The sequence below is a fragment of the Sarcophilus harrisii genome, chromosome 2 (genome assembly GCF_902635505.1).
Source record: "Sarcophilus harrisii chromosome 2, mSarHar1.11, whole genome shotgun sequence".
In the NCBI taxonomy this organism is placed as follows: Eukaryota; Metazoa; Chordata; class Mammalia; order Dasyuromorphia; family Dasyuridae; genus Sarcophilus; species Sarcophilus harrisii.
The window spans coordinates 548,191,392-548,215,634 of NC_045427.1; the positions used below are offsets into that span (position 1 = coordinate 548,191,392).

Here is a 24,243-nt window from a genome sequence, read left to right on the forward strand (position 1 = left end):
TGTAAAAATAAAATTTTATGATACAAATTTAAATGAACAAGGAAACTGAATTATGTTTAAATGAACTCTACACAATGAATTAAAAATTATTTAAAACATGTTACAAATGACGTAGCACCTAAAATCATAAAAGTAAACATTAAATTGAAAAAAGATAGACAATAAAAACAGTAGATTTTAACATTCTTTTTACAGTTAGACAAAACTAAAAAAGATAAATGAAAGGAAATGTATAGAATAGAACAAATTGTTGGAGAAATTAAAACTTAATGATGTACAGTGCTTCTAAATGAGACCCACTAAAGAATTTAAATATTTTTTAAGCATCAGAAAAAACAAAACAAAACAGATTATGTGTTAGGGTACAGAGAAATTGCAAATAAATATAAGAAGGCAAATATATTAAACATGTCTTTTACAGACAAAAATGCAGGAAAAATAAGAATCAATTCAAATAGGTAAGAGAAAAGATATTTTGTATTTGGGGAAGCAGGGAATGTTAATTTTTAGAATTTTAGAATTTCTAGAATAAATTTAAATTTATTTAATTTTTTATTTAATATATAAAGATTTTATTTTATAAATTTAAAAAGATGAAATGATGGCACCCAATAAATATCAGTGGGACTAGAGCTTCAGAGAAGGATCAGGGCTAGAAACTTGTTGGGGAAACCCATGCATTTGCAGTACTCCTGAAAAAGGAAACCAGAGCAACCACAGGATTTTAGAAAACTTTATTTGCTACAGATTATTTTGAACAATGGCCATGGTACATATAATAACAGTAAACGATGAGTATCTGAAAGAAGTGTTTTTTACCCCACAAAAGACATATCACATCCAAATAACTGAAAAGATCTCTAAAGTTTAAATAACATATACTTTATCAAAAATAAAATTCACAAGCTGAAGTATAGCACAATTATAGTCAGTGCAGGTCAGATGATGACAGATATAAAAATATTAACTATGCACATTTGTATTTGATTGTTACAAAAATGAGTATGATGGTTGAAGGAATGGTCTATTTTTAGGTATTGGTGGAGCCATAATCCCTAATTTTCTACTGGTTCCTGAAGATACTTGAGAATTATACGATTTTGAATTGGATCCAAATGCAGTTGAGGATTTACTTTTAGAAGATCTCTTTCTGCTTGTATTAGAAACCCTAGAAATATGACCAAAGAAATCCAAATTAGTCCATGTTGATTTCATTTTGACTAGTAAAATAAAATTACACTTATCATGACTTATTTTAAGCAAATGTCTAAATAAAACTCTACTAAACCAAAGACAATAAAAAATACCCTTGAAATGTAATAGTAACATGAAGTAAAATAATCTGCATGTCCAGTGCTGTCACCAGTACTATTTCCTAGATTAATATAAGAATTGCCATATTGAGTCATATACATGGTCAGCCCAATATTGTTTCGAGTAGGTATGATTGCCCTCCTCAATGTGAATCTCAAAAAAAGTGGGGATATGCTGAAGATATTCTTGTTTTGCTTAATAATTCATTATGGAGTTTTCTAATTTCCTTTTTTGTCTATCTTTATTTTCAGTCTGTATAACTTCTTGGTGGTAATAAGTTTCTTGAATTTATTTTTTGACCTACAAACCAATCTTTATCATTTATTCTAAGCATACTTTTATCCCCTAGATCAGGGATTTAAACAAGTTTATTCTATTAATCCATAATAAATTTTCCTTTTGCAATTTTATAGATTTTGATTTCATATCCCCTTGTCCTAGTTTGTTATACTCACCCACCACTGAGGCTGTTTCAGACAAATTAAATAAATGAAAACACCTTAAAGCCCCCAAAGTCTTGGCCCATGTGTACCGTGTAATCACAATCACATTCCAGGAAAATGTATCTCTGGGAAGAAGTGGTGAAAGGGCCATTTTCTCACCTCTAAAACAATCTATTCATGACATGGATGAAATTGCTAGAGTAGATAGGTGAAACCCTGCTGATCCCTTTTAAAATGACAGTAGAGAAGAGAGAAAGTGGAGTTGGTTTCTGGGTGGGCTTAATGGGCAAAGGTAACACGAGCTGCTTCCCTGACATTTATCCCACTGCTGCTTCCAACTCTATGTTCAATTACCTTTTAACTCAGAAAGGAAAGTGGGAGTAGAATGGCACACTTCCCCAAAATGGTTTATTCCCAAGTCCCCCCAGCAACGTCACTTCCCCTGCTGACCTAAAGATAATGGCTTTTTCCAAAACAAAAACAAAAAACCCCCATACTGCCAGACTGCTTGCAAAGATAATGGCAATGTTATCTATAGAAGCTTTTTGCCACAGAACTATTTCCTGCTGTATTGTAACTGTGCTGAATTTATTCCCAGCATTAATTCCATGGGATTTTGACATGCCATTAGTGTTTCTACATTTCTTTGAGGCATGTTGTTAGGATTATAGTCTTCTGTTGGTCAATTCTGCTCTTCTTTTAGTGCTTTAGATTGTTAAGACTTTTGTTAAATTAACCTTTTCTTTTCTTAAGTAATTTAATGTAGAACATGACAAGGGGCTGGATGATGAATTGGTAGGTCTTGGTTGTTCTCAACTGGAAGGAAAATGTTTTTTTTCCAGTTTCCATAAACTAACTTCTTGCTCAGAAATAAAATCTTAAATGAATACCTGCTATTTTCCCTAGATTTGCTGAATATTAAATTTGCAAACAGCCACTTCCACTTCACCTGGGCAATTTTTTTTATCCAGTCAGGGTATCAAATGCACAATTGGCTCATTGTTCACTGTCAGGAAAAGGCAACCATGGAGACAAAAGGTCCCAGGTTAAGGATTCTGAAAGACAGTCATCTAAGTGAGCAGGCACAATGTAATGAAGAAATTCTTTTCTACAGCAGCTTAATGAATGAAAATGCAATGATAATCATAAACTGGCTTTTCATTTCTGAGAGGGTGGGGTGTGAAAAAAAAAATCAATACCAAATAGAAGTGTATATTGGAAAAACAAGATGCCTGGAATGAATGGAATAATAATTATGCTAGAAAACATTAAAAGTTGTCATCAAAATCTGTGAAGCTGTTTGGATAAAGCTGAGTTTCAGTTAGACTGACAATATTTGAGGCCAGATTATAGAGAGGAAATGTTTCTCTTTCATAAGTAAACAAAAAAGCCCCTGGTTTAAGATTAAACCAAAATTGAAATTATTTGAAAGATCATTCACCTGTTTAGGAAACAATTATGTTTTGTGCATAGTCTATTAAGGAAATAAAACATTTCCCAAAGCAACAGAGCAAAAGAAGAAAAATAAGAACATTAAAATCCCAATGGAATAATTGCTAGGTCTCTGGTGTACTGAACACCATAAAATTAAAAACATATTCTTAATAACGAGCTTAAATTTCTGGGGACTGGCAGAAAAACGAGCATTCAAAATGTAGTGATTCTACCTAAAAACTGATAACTAAGAAAAACATGACCTCCATCCTAATCCCAACCTAATTTTCAATTTTACTTTCTAGGAGGAAATAAGAGAGTACAACAATTTGCAAAGCTTACTACAGATTTTTCCCATTATCTAAAAACATCTCTGTGAAAATGTTGTTATTTTTAGTTTCACATTCTTTAGATTTAAGTAACAGCCACAACCCTACCCATCCCTTAACTAAACAGCCAACAATCCAGAACTCTCTTTTATGGCTATAACAGGAAGGTTTACAGAAAGGCAACAAGGGTATAAAGAAATGAAGAGCTTTGATTCATACTACTCTGTACAGACAAAACAAATCAAACACAAGATGCTTTTTCTTTCCCTACAAACAAACATAATCTACATTTTCTTTCATGCTGAATTCACCAAATAACCCTATTTCAAGTTTTTGATTAACTCCTAAAATCAAAGGTTGATGATGTTATAATGGAACTTGGAGTCATAGTAATTTTAAATTAAGATTTACAATTAACTGCTGAACAGGTTACATATGTAGTCCTCTTCTGAATATTACAGGTTAAAGCCCTCTCTTGGATTCTGCTGCAAGGGTAGAAGATGAAATCTTATTCTTCCATAAAAACAAGCAGAGTTGCTTTCTTCCTCCCCTCCCCCTATCACATTTCTAACATCCGCCAACTTGCAGAAATTCAAAATCATGATTTTGAAGAATTTTAATATAAGAAACAGCAAATATTAGATAGATGATTCTATAGTGATGAGTTAATTATTTGGTATTTATGTAGAGGTATTATGAAACTAGTATATGAACTCAAGAAAATCAGCTATTTTGAAAATAATCTAATGTGAATCACTGTAGTCCAGAACAGTTAATTTAAGATTCTGAAATAGAATTTTTTTTTTGCTCAAATCTGAGCTAGCAGTTTGTTAATGGGAAAGGTAACCATTATTTACTTTATCACTCTAAGTCCTGGTTTCTTCCTGTTTGTAAAACAGGATAATAATACCTGTCTGGAGTATTGTCAGGATCAAATGAACTAATTATATATATATATATATATATAAATATTAAAATATAATAAGATATTATAAATATATAAACATATAATTATAATTGATTGATACATGCTTTTTCCTTCCTGCTACTATGAATATAAACCAAAGCAAAAGAAACATACCTCCTTGAACTTGATTGCTGGCTCCCATGACTAGTTTTTTTTCTTTTGGACCTTTGAAAGGTTGGCAACCTTCTCCTCTTCCTCTCATTTTTATTTTTATTTGAAAAATAGTGAGAAGACACTTGTGTTTCTTCTTCATTACTTTCATCATTATGAGAATTTAGCCTTTGGGAATCATTACCATTATCTACAAATGGACAATAATACATATTCTTAGGCAATGTTGTTTTGGTATCAAACCAATATTTTTATAATTGAGGGAAATAAAACTTTTGGATACACTACTTCTTGGTATCTTGGTAATCTTACGAGTTTGGGAATTTAGTTATAACAAGAGAGGAATTATTGGATTTCAATTTTGGAATTAAAATTTTTTTTTACTGAGTCTTATAAAAAGTAATTCACTGATAACGTAAACCACCTCAGAAACATCTTTCAGCATTTTGGGTGTTATGACACTTGGTGATTTATTCATTTTCATAATGTCCTTTTCCCACTCATATCCCAAATATTCAGTAGCAATACACATACAAGTAATGAAATATATATAAAAGCAATAGCAGTTGTATTATATTTAACTATTGATGAGATAACTAGATACAATCTGGGAGGTTGTAAAACCAGTACTGTGAACCATTTTCTTAACAATTCATATTACATAGTATCTGCAGAACACTTATGGTACTTGACAAATTTTTCAATAACATTTAGGGCAGAATGAGAAATTGGATTTTAATAGGCTTGACAATAATATTCAAATATGAAAGTACTTGTTCTATGTAAATAGTGTCCCAGAAGTATTAGTACAACTTTAAGCTATTAAAGCTAGCATTAATTTAATTATAATAGGAAAAAAGGCCCATTGGATTGGAACTATCTTAAACTAGGTCTGTATTTGACTAGTCAGCATGGCATGTCACATGGCACACTGCAATGAGTCAGGAGGGGGATCAATTCCTGGTGCTGCCATAACTTCATCACTGGGTCTCAGTTTCCTTATCTATAAAAACTAAACAATTTCTAAAGTTCTCCTCAGTTTTTAGCATTTCATGGTACTATAACTAACTGTGACTATATCTAATAGAGACAAGTACTTTAGTACAATATAAAAGCTTATTTAACAATTAAGCAACAAAAAAATTCAAGACCAACTTTTCTTTTTATATGTACAAACACATCTTAAATAGCAGCTGTGAACATTTTACTAATTATGTTGTCAAATGGTGTCTATGAATGTATACTCCTGCAACAATGATAATTTACATAATGATTTGCATTTCAGAGTATTTTGCAGTCATAGAATTTGTTTCAGAACACAACTGGACTTCATTTCTATTTTAAAAGGAAAATCATTTGCCGATTGGTTGGCAAGCCAGGGCAGGGGGTAGGAAAGGAGTCTCGAGGAAGATTTGGGTTCCTGTCTATTCTACTTATATGGATGAATCTTCATATTATCACTAGGATAGACAGCAGGGTTCCATTATCCATTATAGTTCTATTTCACCTACACCTGAGCAGCTTTCAAATATTTGTCATATTAAAGATGATTCCTCTTCAATTGGGCCAGAGAGATAGTTTGGTGTAATGAAAAAAAATCTTAACTGAGAGTCAGGAAATCAGAGTTCTAAAGCTAATTCTGTCATCCCAGTGGTATGTCTTTGAGCATGTTAATAAATGCCTTTGGATCTCAGTATTTTTATTTCTAAAATGAAGGGGATGGATTAGATTATCTTTAAAGTGTTTGTTTGTTTTTTTTTTTTTTTAGCATTAACATTTGATGATTCTAGTTTGTAACTAGAGAATGTCTAATTTATTTTCTTTGTTTAAAGTAAAGCTCATTTTTGAATAACTATCACAAATAAAAGATTAAAAGTATTATGCTAGCTCTACTTCTCAAAGACATTTATCAGAAAATTTAAAAATGATGATGAAGAATTCTAATCAACATTGTGACCAATCATAACTTCAGCAGTCTCAAAGTAAACCAAGCCTCCCTCTTTTTGGCAAATAATGGACAATAGCTATGAAACAAAGCATATATTATCAGATGTTGGTATGTGTTGCTTAATGGAAATTCTTCATTAAAAGAGGTTTAATCAAAGGAATCGTTAGGGGAGTGATAGTGAAATGATACATCAACACCAATAAAGACAAAGAGTTTTGGAAAATCAAACCCAAAAAAGTTCTTGGGCATAGATGGGCTGTAGGCTTAAGTCAAGAAGTCATTCAACAAACATTTATTAGGCACCTATTCAATGGTGCCATGCACTGAGCTAAATGCTAGGGATACAAAGAAAGCCAAAACAGTTCCTGCTCTCAGTCAATGGATGTGGGAGGTGGTGGTGAGGAAGGGCAGGTAAGACAATAGGAAAACAATTACATACAAACAAGATATACACAAGGAAATTGGAGAGTACCTCAGAGAGAGGTGCTAATATGAGGAGAAAAGAATTTCATACACCAGGAACGGTCAGTGAAAATGCATGAATCTGGAGATGGAATGACTTATGGAAGGAATAGCAAGGAAACTATTATCACTGGCTCATAGAGTCCATGGAGGGGAGTAAGATGTAAGAAAACTGAAAGGTAGGAAGGGACCAGTTATGAAGGCTTTAAAAGCCCAAGAAATTTTATATTTGATCCTGGTGGCAACAGGGAGCCACTGGAATTTATTGACTAGAAAAGGCTGACTGGAGAATGGACTGAAACAAAGAGAAACTTGAGGCAGGAAGAGCAACGAGAGGCTACTTATTACTTTGTAGCAGGATGGTAGTTGTGTCAGAGAAGAGAAAGAAGTCTATGAGAGATTTTGAAGATGAAAATGACAAGACCTGACACAGTTTGGATATGGGACAAAAAGACACCTACACTGTGAGTCTGAATTATGAGAAGGATGGTGGGAAGTTAGGAAAACCTGGATTTAAGTTTTGCCTCTATTACATGCTTGTTGTGTGACCTTCAGCAATTCAGCTCTTTTATACTATAAGTTATAAAGTAGGTACTGACCTGCACCAATAAAGGATCAAGTCCCTATCTTTAAGCTACTTCTGGGAACATAGCTTTAAAAAGACCACTCTTTTGGCATATGCTAAAATATTTTTCATTCCAAACATTCCCTTATTAAAGCTTAATAATAAGACTATCAAAGGACAGTAGTTATAAGCCTTCTGATAAAGCTTAATTGAATACTTAGAAATAGTTATATTTTTCAGGAATTTTCATAACAGGTATTTTTATGGACAGAGAAGAATACGCACTTTATATTGTATGTTTTGTTCAGACAAAAAATTCTAATCTAGTTTTTTACTTAATCTGGCCTTATTCCATCTTGTAGATAGTGAAACTGGCACAGAGAAGTTATAGGTAGCTTTCCTAAAATCACATAGCTAGTCAATAGCTAAATTTGAATTTGTATCTGTAACGATTCCTCTCCCTGTATAAATCATCAGTCATGTCAGAGCAAACTACTCTCAATTTTTACCTTCTGCTCTTTCATTCCTACTCTTCTTGGCCTTACCCTCCTCATGCTTCACTCCAAATCCACTGAATCCTTCCTCTGAGTTTTATGGGATTCCTATTTCATAATGAACAGTTTTGGACCTGTAACTCTTACACTCCTCCTACCTACTAGTCCTGAGACTTGGCTCTTTCTGATGACTTGATGATACATCATCATCTTTAGAACAGATTATCTTCCCAACTCTGGCCCCCTCCTCGAAATTTTCAACCTTTTCTTACTGGTTCCTTACATGATTCAGACATGCCCAAGTTTCATAGCTTCAAGCTATTGTTCTACAACTCTCCTACCTTTTTTAGCCAGACTTTTGGAAGAAACTGTTTATTCTTACTTCCTCTCTCATTCACTCCTCAAACTTAATTCCTAGCTTCACTTAACTGCAATGGCTCTTTCTAAAGTTACCAACTGTCTCTTATTTTCCAAATCTTATAGTCTTTTCTCAGTCTTCATCTTTCTTTATCTATTAGCCACAATCAACAGTACTGGCCACTATTTCTTCTCCTTGGGGTTTTCATGACCCAATTCTCCTCTGCTTCTCCTCCTACTTGTCTGACTACAACTTATCAATCACACCCACATCACACCCTCACTGGGGTTCCTCCAAGTTCTATTCTAGACTGCTTGCCTCTCTTTTCCCTCTTTATTTTCTCTTGGTTGAGCCCTCGAGTCTATTTATCCAGTCCCAGTTTCTTCCCTGAGCTTCAGTTTCCTATCACCAATTGCCTATTGGATATTTCAAATCAGACAACTCAGAGACATACCGAACTCAACACGGCCAAGACTAAACTCATTATCCTTCTCCCTAAACTCCTTCCTCTTCTTGGATAGAAGTTATGATCATCTTTCTAGTCTCCCTGGTTACTAATCTTGGCATTATTTTATATTCTTCACTCTTCCTTTCCTTGCATACCTAATTAACAGACAAATCTTACTGCTTTTATCTCTGCAACATCTTTTACATCTGACTCCTTTTTGCTCACAGAACTATTACCTAGTTAAGGCCCTCTTGCCAAAAGTATTACAATAGCTTTTTACTTGATGTCCTGCCTTGTCTCTTGCCACTCCTGTCCTTCTTATATACTGCTGCCCAAGTAATTTCCATTAAGCACAGATCTGTCCAAGTTACTGTCCTACTCAATCAGCTCTAATAGTTCCTGCTGCCTCTACAATAATGTATAAGACGTTCACAATCTGGTTCTGGTCCAACCTAGTTTTCAGTGCCATTGGACATTATTCTCCCTCTGATACTTACTGATCCAGCCAAAATGGCCTTCTTTCCCCCTCACAAGACAATGCCATCTCCTTCCATCTGGGTCATTTCAATGGCCTGTCCATGTTTCTGGAATACATTCTCTCCTCAGCTATGTCTCAAACAATGTCTCCCTTCCTTCAAAGAAACAATTCAAACACAACCTTTTTCATGGTCTTCACTGATTTTCCTAGCTACTTATATTCTCCTTTCCAAATGATCTTGAATACACTTTTATTTACTCACTTCATATTTATTCTGCACACACACATACACACGCACACTTGTCCTTCTGATTAGAATGTAGGCTCACTGGGAGGAGGGCTTTTTATAGTCACCCAGCACAGTGTAAGAGCTTAAAGAGGTCAATTAACTTTTGTAGTTTTTTTTTTTTTTTTTTTTTTAACAAGATCATACTATTCCATAGTTCTATCTTCAGTTCTCTAAGGTGATAATTAAGTTATATTCTGGTACACCAGGTAAGCTGATGGCCTTTAAGAATGAATGTAACTTTCAAAGGTGCCTATCCTACTGAGTAATATACTTTTGATATTGTTGGGTTTGGCTTTCTATGTCAAAGCATAAACATTTAACAGAAAGTAATAAACAAAATGAAATATTGTTGTATCAAAGAGATACTGAACCTGGCAATGTCCACTCAGAATATTTCTGAAGTACTGAAATCACTTCAGCACCGTATTTTTCCAGTTTGTCTTCTGTAACACCATCGATCTGAAGTAAAACCTCAGGATCAGAAGATAAAGATTCTATGCATAGGCATAAAACAGAAATTACAAGTTATAAATATCATTCTTATCAAACAGTTATAAAATAAACAGTACAAATAAGCAATGGAGACTTAAAAATACATATATACAAAAGAGTTTTTGCTATTGGGGAGTTTACAATCTAGTTAGAGGCACAGAACATGAAAAGCAGAAATCAATACCAACACTCCTGGTACTTGTTAAGGGCCAAATGAATGATAAATCAGAAGAGGGAATAATCATGAAAAGCCGAGATGGTTGGAGGTTTTGTGAGTAAAAAGATATTAAAACTAGGCTTTGAGGCAGTAGGCTTGAAAAGCCAACATTTATGGCAAAAGGGACAATGTAAATAAAAGCATACAAGTGAGAATGAACATGATTTAACTAGGAACACAATGAAAAGACTTGTGGAAAACAAATATTCTCAATTTAATTATGAGTGTTTAACTCTTTTACATATTTTAATGTTGAAGCTGATAAGATCATGGAAACCCTTCCCATTAAGACACACCATTAGAAAACAATATGAAAACAATGTAATACAGGATATATTCTTACCAAAAGCGCTGTTTTATCCTGACTGAAATGAAACTATAGTTTTTAAACTTTCAGTTTGAGAGATCATGGATTTTAGGCAATTAAAGGCATATTTATGATAAAGAGAATTCATTAGTAAAATTAATTATTCAATCTACATTCTTATGATTCAAGTAACTGAAGGTCCATACATACCTGCAAGCTTTTTTAGAGTAACAGTATTAAATATGTTGAAATAATGGACACCAAAAACCTTCCCGAGACCTTTGCAGACCTCTGTAAGTTCTCCCAGGCATTTCTTAACCAATTCTTCTCTCTGGGATATATTTTTTACTAATGCCTTTTGCTTTCTTATACCACTTAAATTCTCAGTTTCCAGAAAGTCCACCTTTTGGGAAAAGAAAAATAACTTAGGTGTCACTGATATGACAAAAAAATTCTATTAAATTTTGATGTTCTCAGTATGACTATTTAATTCAATTTTTATTCAAATTTCTAGAAAAATGATTAGAAATTCATAATTCATGAACACAAATTTATAGGACTACCTTTTATAAAATACGTATTTCAATAAACATACACCCACACACTTACATGTTCAAACATACAAATGTTTATGATCTTCCTAACATAAAACTATTTCTCCTTACTTGAAAGATGCAGATAGAAGGTAAAGATAAATGTAGACTTCAAATGATTTACCTGTAAATACCCATTCAGGACCGCCTGGGCTTTCTCACCCAGCATCACATAGGCAATTGCTTGGTCATTAGCATTGATATACAAATCTTCATCCAAAATTTTGTCAAGTATCAGCTTTTTCAAAAGTCTTTCAGCATTATGACGTGAATAAGCAGCTCCCTTCCCAAATATGCCTGTCTGAATTTTAGCACATTTACTCCCTGAGAAAGTATAAGAAATTTCTTTAGCATTTGTAAATAATGCCTATAAATATCACACTCCCTACTGATTTCCATAGGTTAACTAATTGACAGTTAAGTCTTAACTAAACAAAACATGGGTTAAGTTTGAACATACTATTTCAAAGAAAATCCATGGAGAGATATGGATGGATGAATAGATGTCTTTTACATCTTTAGATCTGTTTTCTTTTAAATCATCTGTGTAAAAATACCTGCCATTCCCCTTTTAAAATAAAGAAAAAAAATGTGACATCTTATAAATATATTTCTGGAGATAAAATTTTGTTAAAGCATATAAGTGTTCAAAGAAATGTTCTGTGTAACAAAATTATTTCCATAACCTTAGCAATAGTGTTTTGCTGATTGTTGTCCACATAAATTATTTCTTTAAATTAAAAACAAAATTGACTTGTGTGAATTATATACCATTCTATTCTTTTTATTCAGTAAGAGTTTTGATTTATCATTAAGCAATAAGGGAACATAGACTCTAACTATATCAACATATGCTAAAGAAATACCATTAAAAAAACCCCAAAACAAAAAACAGGTAATTTCTAACTTATGTACCAAAGAATTAATATCTAAATATATCCAAAGCAATATGCAAGAAAAAGCAATGTGCTTTTAGTATTTGTTTATTATTTCCTAGCAGACTTCACATTCATTTCAAAGGGATTCCTAACAATGTCCTTGCGATGAATACAACTTCTTGGGAAGGATATATTTTGATGCTCTAAAAATTTTATAGGTGAGAACCTATGATGAAATTGGATAATAGCCTTTTAATATAGCTTTCCTCTAAAAAATTAATACTGCCATACTTTTCACATAAAATTGTAAAAGTGGTTAAACAATAAAAATTATTTTTAAAAGCTAATATTGCACTGTTATAAAAGTGTCATACTACAAGAATACAGATCTGCTTTCTTCTCTGTATCTATAACAAATTCCCTGAATTTTGTTTAACATAAGAATCAACTCTAACAATGAAACAACTTACCCAGGAAAATATCAGTCAACATGTTCATAGTAAATCTTCCACAAGAGCCCATATTTTTATTTCTTTCTCCATTCAATGAATCGTGCTCTTGAACAAACTTTATGATGTTTTTCACATCTTCTGTCACATCCCTTGTCTTATACTCCTATCAGCAGTAAATAATTGTTTATTAAAACTAAGATGGCAACTGGTTTCCAAACTGCTAGGATTTAAAATGTTACTTCCTTCAGATTATACTTTATATTGCCCATAAGAGACCATTTATACAAGATAACAAATTATAGGAATTCCAGATTCTCTTTCCTCTCTACTTTTGGATGAATTTGTTAGTCTTCCCTAGAAATCATACTGTCTTGTTCTCTAATTGTCTGACAAATGTTTGTCTTATTTCCTTAACTAGATTATAAAATATGTGTGGATAAATTGTAGCTTCTACTTTCTTTATGTGAGACTCCAGAGCACCTAGCACAATGAAAGTCATACAGCAGGAGTTTGATGGAATATGTTTGAATTAACCAAACTTCCTAAATACAAAAAGAATAATTAGGTAAACATAATAACACAAAAAGGTTAGATCCTATGAGACTAGCAAACTATTGCCAAGATGTAAACTGGATAAAAGCATTTGCTGGCATTCTATAAATTTTTACTAATTTTGCAAAATAACATGGTTGGCCTAATATACACACAGAATTGCAAATCTATGTATTTTTCTAGTTGAGGATAATCATTAACCTAACTCCACTGAAAACAATAGCTTTTGCCCTATGCCATAAATACATTTTGTATCATTTTGAATGCTTCATATACTTGAGTGCTTTTAATTCCTCCCTCTTCTCTCCTGCCACTGGAAAAGTCTAAAAATTCATCTTAATAACTAATAAATACACAAAAGACTGAACTATTTTGGGAGGTTAGGTATCCAATATCTTTTTGCAAACTTTAGGAAAGAAAATAATATAAAAATCACTTGCCAACATATTTTTAGTAATACTTAATTTTATAGAATCGATGTTTTTTCTTTTTGTTCATCCTTGACAGTTCATCTTTAAAATCTAACTTATACTTCATTTCAAAATCAACTAATTACCATCCCTATTCTGACATCAAACAAACAAACAAACAAAAAACCAGCCGCAAAATAAACTCCCCTCATTTTACCTTCTTTTTACAACAGTTATCACAAGTCACATCCGGGTATTCTTTACAAAAATTAGGATTAAATCCACTTTCTCCAAAGTATGACAAAAGCTGAATTCTTCGGCATTCTATTATGTTTTCACAGTAATGTACCATGCTATATAGATTATTGAAGTGAGTCTGTCGTGTATGACTATTTCCATCTTTCTCCACTGAAAAATTATGGCATATCATAGAAAAATACAATTATTAGAACAAAAACAGATGAATATATATCACTAAACATAGTGAAAGCAAGATAATTTAATGAAATCAGAAAATTACTGACATTATTACAAGTGAAATCCTGTTACAAAGAATTGAATAGAGTGAGCTATAATCTTATATTTTGTGTAAATGTCAATGATTTGAGCTTTTCTTGGGATAAGTAATTGATAAGATAGGTCTTGGAAATCATTTTTGTTAGAGACTTTTCAATAATAGGAGTTGACCTATTAACTATTATAGAATCAATTAATAAGGATTTATTATGTGTCAGGCATTGTATAGATACAAACCAAAAGTTCCTGCCTTCAAGTGCTTCAACAAAGTATTTAGCAAACTTCCTTTTTATACATGGAGTAGAAATCTTGCAGTTCCCCAAAATACTGAGCTTTAAAAATGGTTAAATTTGGATTGCGTTATAATTTCTAGTAAGCTTGGATCATTTCATTTATCCAGTGGAAAATCCAAGGCTAATAAAATAATGGCAATTCAAATTTATATGACATTTTGCATCTTATAAAGTACCTTCCTCACAACATTCAATATGTAATTTTGGTGTGGCAATTAATTCCTATTTTACCTTTGAATTAAGGCAAGTTATAGGTCTTAACCTTCTTTGTGTTAAGGAAACCTCTGGCAACTGATGAAGCTATGAATCCCTTCTTAGTATATTTTTTGTCTGCATTTATAATCGAAAGGAATGCTAGGTTTCTGTAGACATCGTTGATGTAATTATTTTCCTATCCAATATGTCCATAAAAATAGAGCTAGAAAGTATCAGGTCAAGGACTTGAATCCCCACCTCTTACTGATACTGCCCTACCTTGTCTTTATACTGTTAATACTTGCCCCAAACTTATCTAATACCTTTATTAAATAAATCAACATATCATATAGTTGCAATATTAACTATACCATCTCACCCTTCAAAGTTTGACACTAAAGTTATTATGAGTATTTAAAAATATAATTTTAAATGTACTCTTCATTACATTTTAGTACCTCTTAAACAATTTTTTAAAGTTATTTCTAAATCACTTCCTATCTAATAGAGTGTTCTAAAAGTCTTAGTTAACAAATTCAAGCTAATAAAGCTTAAATCTGTAACTAAGGCTTTTGGGATGCCCTGTATAAATATTTTGGTTGTTCTATGACTATGTGTTCATCTAAGGGTAATATGACCAAGGGGAATACAGACTAAAGACTTCCTAACATTCCATAGAAAATTTCAGCTTACTAAGAATAAGTCTCTTAAGTCTGGTTACATCATGGTAGTTGTAGAAAAGCAGACAGTGAGACATTTCACCATCTCTTCCAGCTCTGCCAGATTCCTGGTAATATCCTTCTACTGATTTAGGGAGAGATGAATGGATAACATAGCGTACATCTGGTTTGTCAATCCCCATGCCAAAAGCAATTGTTGCACAGATAACCTGAAATAAAATCAGAAAACATCCAGAAAATTCACAAAATCTCAAGTTTACAGCAGTGAATAATAATATTTAAGCATAATTAAATTTTTAAGGAAAATAAGGTTATAAAAATTTCAATAGCTTTCTGTTTTTGTTAAAGAATTTTTAATGCAAAATTAAAAACCTCTCAAAAATGTTTTCCTATATGAAGGCAAAGTTAGGATTGCATTTTATTCAAAATATAAGGTGTCCCCAACATGACAAATGTGGAAATTTGTTCAAAATGATAGTACATGTATAGCCTATCTTGGATTGCTTGCTTGGGAAAATAAAATACTATTGAGAAAAAAATAATTAAACTCTCTGACTCAAAAAATTATATATATAATATATCCTAAAAGTTTAAAGCAGTTAAAAAAAATTGAATAATATACTTCTAGGAGTTGTAGTATTTTACTTTCAAATGTTCTAATGAACTATTCATATTAAGTTAATATTTCAGTTTAGTCACCTCAATTAACATGAGTAACTATCACATTGGTAGTTATTCTCCAGAAGCATATCCAAAGCAAAAAGAAGCTCAACATTTCAGTAAGGTATCATTTTACTGAATATCCCCAAGTACTATGAGATAGCTAAGATCATCATTAATGACAGTCAATCTTGAAGCCCTATGACATATTGTTCTTTTTTTAATGTTTTAATGTTATAGGGGGAACAGTACAGATGTTATGAGCAGAAGTTTTTCCAATTATTGTACACTTTTAGATTTAATCAAATAATAACGATCATCTTCCAAAACTCAATCATGAATTTTGCTATCAACTGCTCTTTTCATTACCCGCTTACAAGCTTCCCTTTCATAGTTGAACTATCGTGCCATATACCAACCCAGATTTGCATTAATGATAGGCCAATTTTCAAATTCAAGACATAGCAAAGTTTAAGGGAAATTCTAACAGCATAATGCCTTAAAGTTCATGCTAAATATACTATACTGTTGACTGGAAGAATCAACCTTGTGTAAAAATTTAAAGTAGATCACACTGAAAAAAGATTTTCTTCAGAAAGCACAAGATGATTTAAAATCAAGAAGAATTAATTACCAATTGATGACTGGTGAGTTTGCCTGAAGCTACCAATTCATTTGAAGTCTCACTTCTGTATTGGTTTGCTTTCTGGTCTGCTCCAAAGCTACACTGTTTTGACCCATCGTGAATCTCCTCCCTCCTCCTTCTTCCCACTTCTGCTTTATGTGCTATTTTTACAAATTAGAATTAGCATGATGTCTGATACAAAGTATGTACTTAATGAATGCAGTATCTATCATGACTGAAAATGATTTGTGAGAAGATATATCAACACCATTTAAAAATTATTAATTTGGTTAGAAAAAAAAAATAAAGCTACAAAGATTCTGGCTGTACTACATCATACAAAAAAACCCAAATTGTTCAGATGAAGTTCAACAAATTAATCTCATATTTATAAACAAATAAATTGTTTTTACTCATACCTTTTTCCAAAAAATGGGCTGCTCTGCAAAAAGGGAATTTCAGAAGCAACTGAGAATGAAGGAGGAGGGGCTGTGGTTTATTCTATATCTGTGACTAATATCAGAAGAGGGAGCTGCAGGTTACCTAAAGTTTACCAACCAAATATGTACCTTTATTAAAGTAGAGGGCAACTGCTGCCCTCCAGGTTAGCTGTCCTTCCAAAAATACATGGCAATATCATCAAGGGAAAGTGTTTTTAGAAAGGAAAAGTAGAATGCAACCTCTTGTAGCAGACAGCAGGTAAAGGAGGTATCCAGAGAGTGACCATCTATACACATCAATGGAATAAGGACTAGTAAGTGAGAGTTGTATTTAAAGGTAATTGCATTTTAAAAAGGACATTTCTGAGCACATGATTATAAGATACTCTACAAAATCAGAAATATCTAAAGAGCTAAAAGATCTGACATTTTTCAACTGGAAGATCTTGCTTAGTTACCAGTGCCTTTTAAAATTTTTCTTCAAAATATATTTGTGTTTAAAATACACTTACTACAAATTCAGATAATTTCCTTGCTTAAGGTGAGGACTGACAGGAAAAATAGGCAGTTTATAAAATGGCACAAAATCAGGGTTGTCATTTTAATTTGTAGGAGAGAAAAAAGTATATTCTATGTGGGAGTAAAAGGTGGAGAGGAGAGAGATAAGTTTGAATCTATGTTGTGAGTCTAGCAAGCTCAAGACTTCCTAACAAGTACAGGATAAGAATTCACCTTGATTGTATGGAACATCTAATTGAGTAGCACCAAAAATGACCATTTCATGTGAATAGTTTTTACTTTTTTTTCTTCAAATGTGATATGACATTAAGAAAGCTAGCAGGTCAAAGTTAGATATTATGTTAATATTATATTTGGCTCAATTCAGAATTATCAAGTTTTTACAATATTCTAGGTTTATTCATTTTCCATCTAAATTACAATCTTGTTCTGATGTTAATTACCTTTATCTTGCTAAATATTTCTATTTGTTATATAAACTCTTACTCATCTCCTGTAAGCCTTCTTGCCTAATGCTTTCATGTTACCTGGCAGCCATCTTGATTAATCCACTTGTGCTGTACTTCATCTCTAGCTGAATCACTGAGACCAGCATGATAAGCAAGGGCAGCAAGACCATCTTTCTGCAAGGTGTCAGCCATTGTGTCACATTCACGCCTAGAAAGGCAGTAAATTATCCCTGAGTCATCTGCAAACAAACCAAAATAGTTTATACTGAGAAAAATGGTCAATTTTAACTCAATATATTTAAAAAAAAAAAAAAAAAAAGATGGAGAAAGTTCATGTTGAAAATATAGTTCAGCTAGGTAAACTCAATGAACCAGAAGTCAGGATACTTAGCACTAATCCTGGTTCTGCAATTAACAGGCTAGATGACTTTGAATAAATTATTTTTCCACTTGTAGGTTCTTATTAATAAAATGGAACAATTGATGTTCTTTTTGTTTCTTGCATAAACAATATATAGTTAGTATCAATTTTCCATTGTGATGGAAGAACAGAGTTATATAGATAAATGAAATTAACCTCAGGTCTCATTTTCATATAATCAATTAAAAAGGCAGGAAATGGGTAGGAAAGGACATAGAAACAAAAAAAATCTGGAAAATGTAAACACTGACTCTAAGTTGGAGAAAGTAATTATCAACTCAAAAGGGAAAAAATCACTATCGAGAGTTAACAACAATACAGATGCAGGTGGCATATATTTTGTGTTACTGATTACTGTTGTCAAGCCAAATGGGATTTTACCAACTCCAGGAATCAGAATTGAAAGAGTTTGTACTATAAATAACTGCTTAGAGCTCTCATAATGAGAAAAGAATTATTTAATATGCAGTTTTCTATATTCCATGTGGTATTAAAGAGACATTTATTTAACATTCTCAAATATAATTCACAAGTCTCTACTCACGTGGATGATGTTTTCTGATCCACTCTAAGCAATCAAAAGCCACCTTTTTCGGTTTTTTGGGCAATACACTATATTTCAGGTTATGTCTGTTAAAACTCATGCTAAACCTAGAAAAGATCAGAACACAAAATTTAGTCTTCATAGGCAACCTGACTTTCATGATCTCTAAAAGTTCAAAACAGTGAACATCCAAACAGGGAACACAAATACTGACTTGTCTTAATAAGCTGGTTGGAGGTTTTGGAATGACACGCAATAATGAAATGGAAGCAAGCTAAGGATGAAGAAGGGAAGGAAGTGGCGATAGGAAGGGAGTAAAAGATAATGAGAAAAACAGATTTAGATTAAAAAAAAAATACAGAATAGAAAAAGCAGAGAGATAGCCAAAGTGAAAATTTCAGAAAGTATGCCATATCAGAAGAAAAAACTTTTATTAAAATCAAAGATAGCAAAAATAAATACAAAGCAAAACAAAAAACCCCCTTTAAGATCACAGAATCTACAAAGGAAGCCACAAAGGTAGCTTCACTGTCTCCAAAATGCCAAATGTTAACCATCTTGACTGTTGTTACCTACATATAACATCATACAGTTGGCCTTCCTAGGCCTTGGTTTCTTTATCTTTAAAAGCAAAGGATTGCACTAAATAATCTTTAAAGATGCTTTCATATGTAAATCCAGTAATAACATACATTATGACAAGATACATTATTATAAGAAAACACAGGTGTCTGGCTATAGCAGTATTCACTAACACTAATTTTCCTTAAAAAATTTCACACAGATTATTCAGAGAATTCCGATCTCCTTCCTCTCAGAGAATTTAGAACTCCCTCTCCTCAACTCAGGGTATATGACAATTAGCAAAGATGATGTAAGAGTATGCCAACTGGCAGTCACTATAACATAAGGTTGATGGAGAAACATGCTGAAAATTATTTCTATTTTTTCGCTTAAGCTTTCACATATTAATGCAAAGCCTTTAGAAATGACTTTTGTGTATGGCATACATACGAGAATCTGAAGTATAATATTTTATACATCTCATAAAGAACATTAATTTTGTTAAACATAAAGGCAAAAGCTCCAGAAAAATATTATTATAACTTGATGTAGGTAGCACATATTTATTCATATAGTGTACTAAAATATTTAATTTGGTATTCTGAATATTGCATTGATGAAATTCTAAAACTCATAAAATTTTTGTATTAAAGTACCATGGCTTAATTCTATGGAAAATATTATCCATAGCAGCCCTGTTTGCGGTGGAAAAGAATTGGAAACTGAGTGCATGCCCATCAGTTAGGGAATGGCTGAATAAGTTATGATATATGAATGTAATGGAATATTATTGGTCTGTAAGAAATTATCAGCAGGATAAGTATAATTTCAGAAAAGCCTGGAAAGACATATAAACTGATACTAAGTGAAATAAGCAGAACCAGGAAACACTGTACATAGCAACAGCAAGATTATATGATGATCAACTGTGATAGACTTGGCTCTTTTCAACAATGAGGTAACCTATTCAGGCCAATTTCACCTTTTTTATTGTTGTTTGCTTGCCTTTTTCCCCCTTTTGATCTGTTTTTTTTTTTTTCTCCTTGTGCAGCATGATAAATGTGGAAATAGGTTTAGAAGAACTGCACATGTTTAAACTATATTGGATTGTTTACTTTCTAGAGGCAGGGGATGAGGGAAAGGGAAAGAGAAAAATTTGGAACACAAGGTTTTGTAAGAGTGAATGCTGAAAATTATCTTTGCATGTATTTTAAACATTAAAATCTATTATTTAAAAAAAGAGAAAAATATTATTAACATTAAGACTGGAAGAAACCTTAAATTACTTAAACTTCCTATTTTACATTGAATAATTTAACAGTTGTCAATATATTTTATAGGGTCTTGATTGCTATCTAACTTGAATGTCCATTTTTATTCTTATATAGAACTTTCTCTCAGATTAAAAAAAAACCCAAACCCCATGTAATCAGACTAGTTCATTTTTCCTTTTTCTTCAAATGCCCCTATAAGTTGCTATTTTTACTTATTCCAGCATTTCTTTTCTAGACTTTCATCTTTAGCCTAAGTTTTATTTCCCTCTCAGATTTATACATTGTTTCATGGTCTTAAAAATAAATTTTTAAATGTTCAAGTGAGTTGTGGTCTCTTTATGTGGAATTGCTCTTAAATGATGTTATTTTCAACTCACCCACGCCTGTCTATCCTGAGTAATTCTTGTTCATGTTCTCTGACAAGTTTGCCACAAGGAGATGCACCTAACATGATGAGGCCTTCTTTGATTTTTTTCTGATCCTATGGGTATGGGATCATATAAACTCTCTACTGGTCATCCCTCAATCTTGCCCATGGTCAGTCCGTCTTATATTTTGAACCTACATCTTAAAATGACATCTTTCACTTTGGCCTTCTGTGGTTCCTTATTTGCTTTTGTGTTGCAGCCTGCTCACATCTGCTATGAAATCGCTTCACAGACTAATACTTTCTTTGGAGGCTGAAATGTTTCATGATTAAAAATTATAAAATTAAATGACAGAATATAAGTATTAAAAAGATAGGCCTTTATTTCTGGGAGAATTTTGGATAGGATAATAATATCAAATACAGAATACAAAGCTCAATAAAGGAGCTTTAGTTTCTCATGAGCAGTCTGACCTTTCCTCTTTGTCTTGTTTAATTCTGGACCCAATTCACTGGTTATATATGATGATGAATAAGATCAAAAGTAGTTTATTTATCTAAATAATCTAAAAAATAGCCTGCCTTCACTCACTTGGTTTTTCGATGGAGAGGCTAATCTATTTTAAGTGGTTTTGGCTCTCTTATAGAATGCTGTCTTGATGAAGGCATTCATCCATATACTGTCCATATTTATAAGAGCTATTCCCTAATTGAAAAATGGTCAAAGAATATGAATAGGCAGTTCTCAAAGGAAAAAAAAAAATCTGAGAAATCTATAGCCACATGAAAAAATGTTCCAAGTCACTAATAATTGGAGACATGAAAGTTTTAAGTAACTCCAAGATTCCACCTCACATCTATTTGTCAAATTGACAAAAAGAGAAAATGAAAAATATTAAAAGGGCTATGGAAAAACAGGAAAACTGATGTATTGCTGGGGGAGATATGAACTGGCCCAACCATTCTAAAAAGGAATCTATAACTATTTATAGTATGTAGAAAGTAGCTAGCTATGCATAACCTCTGACTCTAAGATACTATACTAAACTTGTTCCTTAAAAAGAACAAAGAACTGGAAAGTAAAGGAATGTTCCTCAATTGGGAAATGACTGAATAAAATATGGTATGCATGGGGGCAGGGATGTCATATATGAAGGTAATGGAATATTATAATGCCTTAAGAAATGACTAAAGGAATAGTTTTAGAGATACCTAAGAAAACTTACAAGAAATGATGCAGAATAAAGTAAACAGGACCAGAAGAACAATTTATACAAGAATTTATTATTCAAGAATAATGAAATGTCATTTGTGAACAGGAATAGAACACAGGTAACCTCATCATATATAGAGTCCTGTCTTCAACTAGGAATCTGTACTGAGTTTCCTCTCTGATATTTTTGATGGACATGCCTTAACTAATTATTTCCCTTACATTTTAATTCATTGATTTTATTAGAAATTTAGAAAATGAATGGGTCAAAAATTTAAAAATAAATTAGATTTTATTTCAAATACATGTTAAATAATATGTATTTATTTTACAAAGTTAAGTGTGGAATTAGAGTCGATTAAAACCAATTTATGTAGAGATATTATCATCTTTTTAATTTCTGGATGACCATTGTACAGGTAAAACTAAGGAAGAGTTTACTGTCATGATGTGAACAAGCTAAAAAATGTTTTATGTGTCCTGAGATCAAAATTTCCATGATCAAAAATACTGAAGCAACAGAATATTAAAATGTGAAGTAATTTGGAGTTAGTTAGTAAGCTACATTCTAGGATATGAATTTAGGACTCAACCTTATCAGCTCTGTGGCTTTGGGTTACCCCACTGGCTTTAGTTTTCTCATCTATAAGTGGGAATAATACCTGTAGTATTTATTTTACAGGATTGTTTTAAGGATCAAATGAGAAAACAGTAGGTAAAAATAGTCTGTATTTTTCCTTATCTTTAAAAAGCTAAATAAATGTTAAAAGTTATATGTCCATAAAATACAACATATAATTTAATTCTCCTTTTAAAAAATGATGGGACACTGTCATGTATTTCATTAAGAGAAGAATAGTTTTAGGGAATGTTAATATCAATTTTTCAAACAACTTACACTTGAGGGTTGAGAATCTTCAATTGAGTTAGGATATCCTTCTGCACCCTGGGGTTAGCAGTGGCTGTGAGAGCCATCATTGAAACAGAAGGAAATTTGTGTCGAAGCATATTCAATCTTTTGTAGTCTTGACGAAAATCATGTCCCCACTAGTTGAAAAATAAAGAATAGTGTTTTTTTCCCCTAATCATTTATCTTTTCACTTGAAAAAGACAGTCATAAAACAAAATTCAGCCAATATTTCACTCAATATGATTTTCATTGGTGATTTACTAAAGAATAAATTTTCTTTTCAAAGTGCATTTTTTAAATATTTCAAACATAAAAAGGTAACATTTACCTGACTGACACAGTGTGCTTCATCAATGACAAAACGTGCTAATAATTTTCTCTCATACAGATTTTCCAGAGTAGAAATCAGCCTGTTACTTGCACAGACCTAAACCAAAAATTTAGCATGATAAAAGTTCTTCTAAAAAAGATAAAAACACACTATTTCTGATCCAAAGTAAGCAGAACCAGGAAAGTAACATACATAACAACTAAAACAAATACAAAGAACAGAAACAAAACAACTTAAAGCTAAATGCTATGAAATTTTAATGATTAAACTTGGCCCAAAAAAGAGAGAGAGGAGTAGCTCTTCTCTTCCTCTTAAAAGGATGGAGATAGGGAGAGATTATGGTTGTAGAGTCTAGATGGCAGACTTTTTTTTTCAATGTGCTGCTAAGTTTTTTAAAACTAATTTTTAAAACTTTTTTATTCTTTGTAATGAAGGATGACTCTCTGGGGGACAGAGTGGAAAAAGGCTAAAATGAGATATGTAAAGTGATATAAAAATAAAAGCTATCAATAAAAAGGTACTTTATAAACTTAAAATAGTTTCTTGCTCAGGCAATAATGCTATAAGAAACAAAGTTACTTTAAACTGAGTATTTCTGGAATTTTTCTTTTAGGGAGCTGTTTCAATACTGGCAAATATGACATTTGGCATTTAGGTAAATAAATGCTGAGGAAGATCTTCTAAAATTAATATATGTGAGA

The 24,243-nt window shown here is 32.2% G+C and overlaps 1 protein-coding gene across 1 annotated transcript in view; it reads right to left on the reverse strand.

Moving 5' to 3' along the window:
- Window positions 1-719: 719 nt before the first annotated feature.
- Window positions 720-24,243, reverse strand: part of BLM (BLM RecQ like helicase) — a 62,602-nt gene continuing 39,078 nt past the window's right edge. The window contains exons 11-22 of the mRNA XM_023496841.2: window positions 23,540-23,638; window positions 23,200-23,348; window positions 18,884-18,990; window positions 17,997-18,157; window positions 15,239-15,434; window positions 13,759-13,949; window positions 12,598-12,742; window positions 11,374-11,573; window positions 10,867-11,059; window positions 10,012-10,134; window positions 4,602-4,788; window positions 720-1,168 (exon numbers count right to left, since the gene is read on the reverse strand). Coding sequence (XP_023352609.1) covers window positions 991-1,168; window positions 4,602-4,788; window positions 10,012-10,134; window positions 10,867-11,059; window positions 11,374-11,573; window positions 12,598-12,742; window positions 13,759-13,949; window positions 15,239-15,434; window positions 17,997-18,157; window positions 18,884-18,990; window positions 23,200-23,348; window positions 23,540-23,638 — 1,929 coding nt within the window. The 3' untranslated portion in view covers window positions 720-990. The remainder of the gene's footprint in view (window positions 1,169-4,601; window positions 4,789-10,011; window positions 10,135-10,866; window positions 11,060-11,373; window positions 11,574-12,597; window positions 12,743-13,758; window positions 13,950-15,238; window positions 15,435-17,996; window positions 18,158-18,883; window positions 18,991-23,199; window positions 23,349-23,539; window positions 23,639-24,243) is intronic.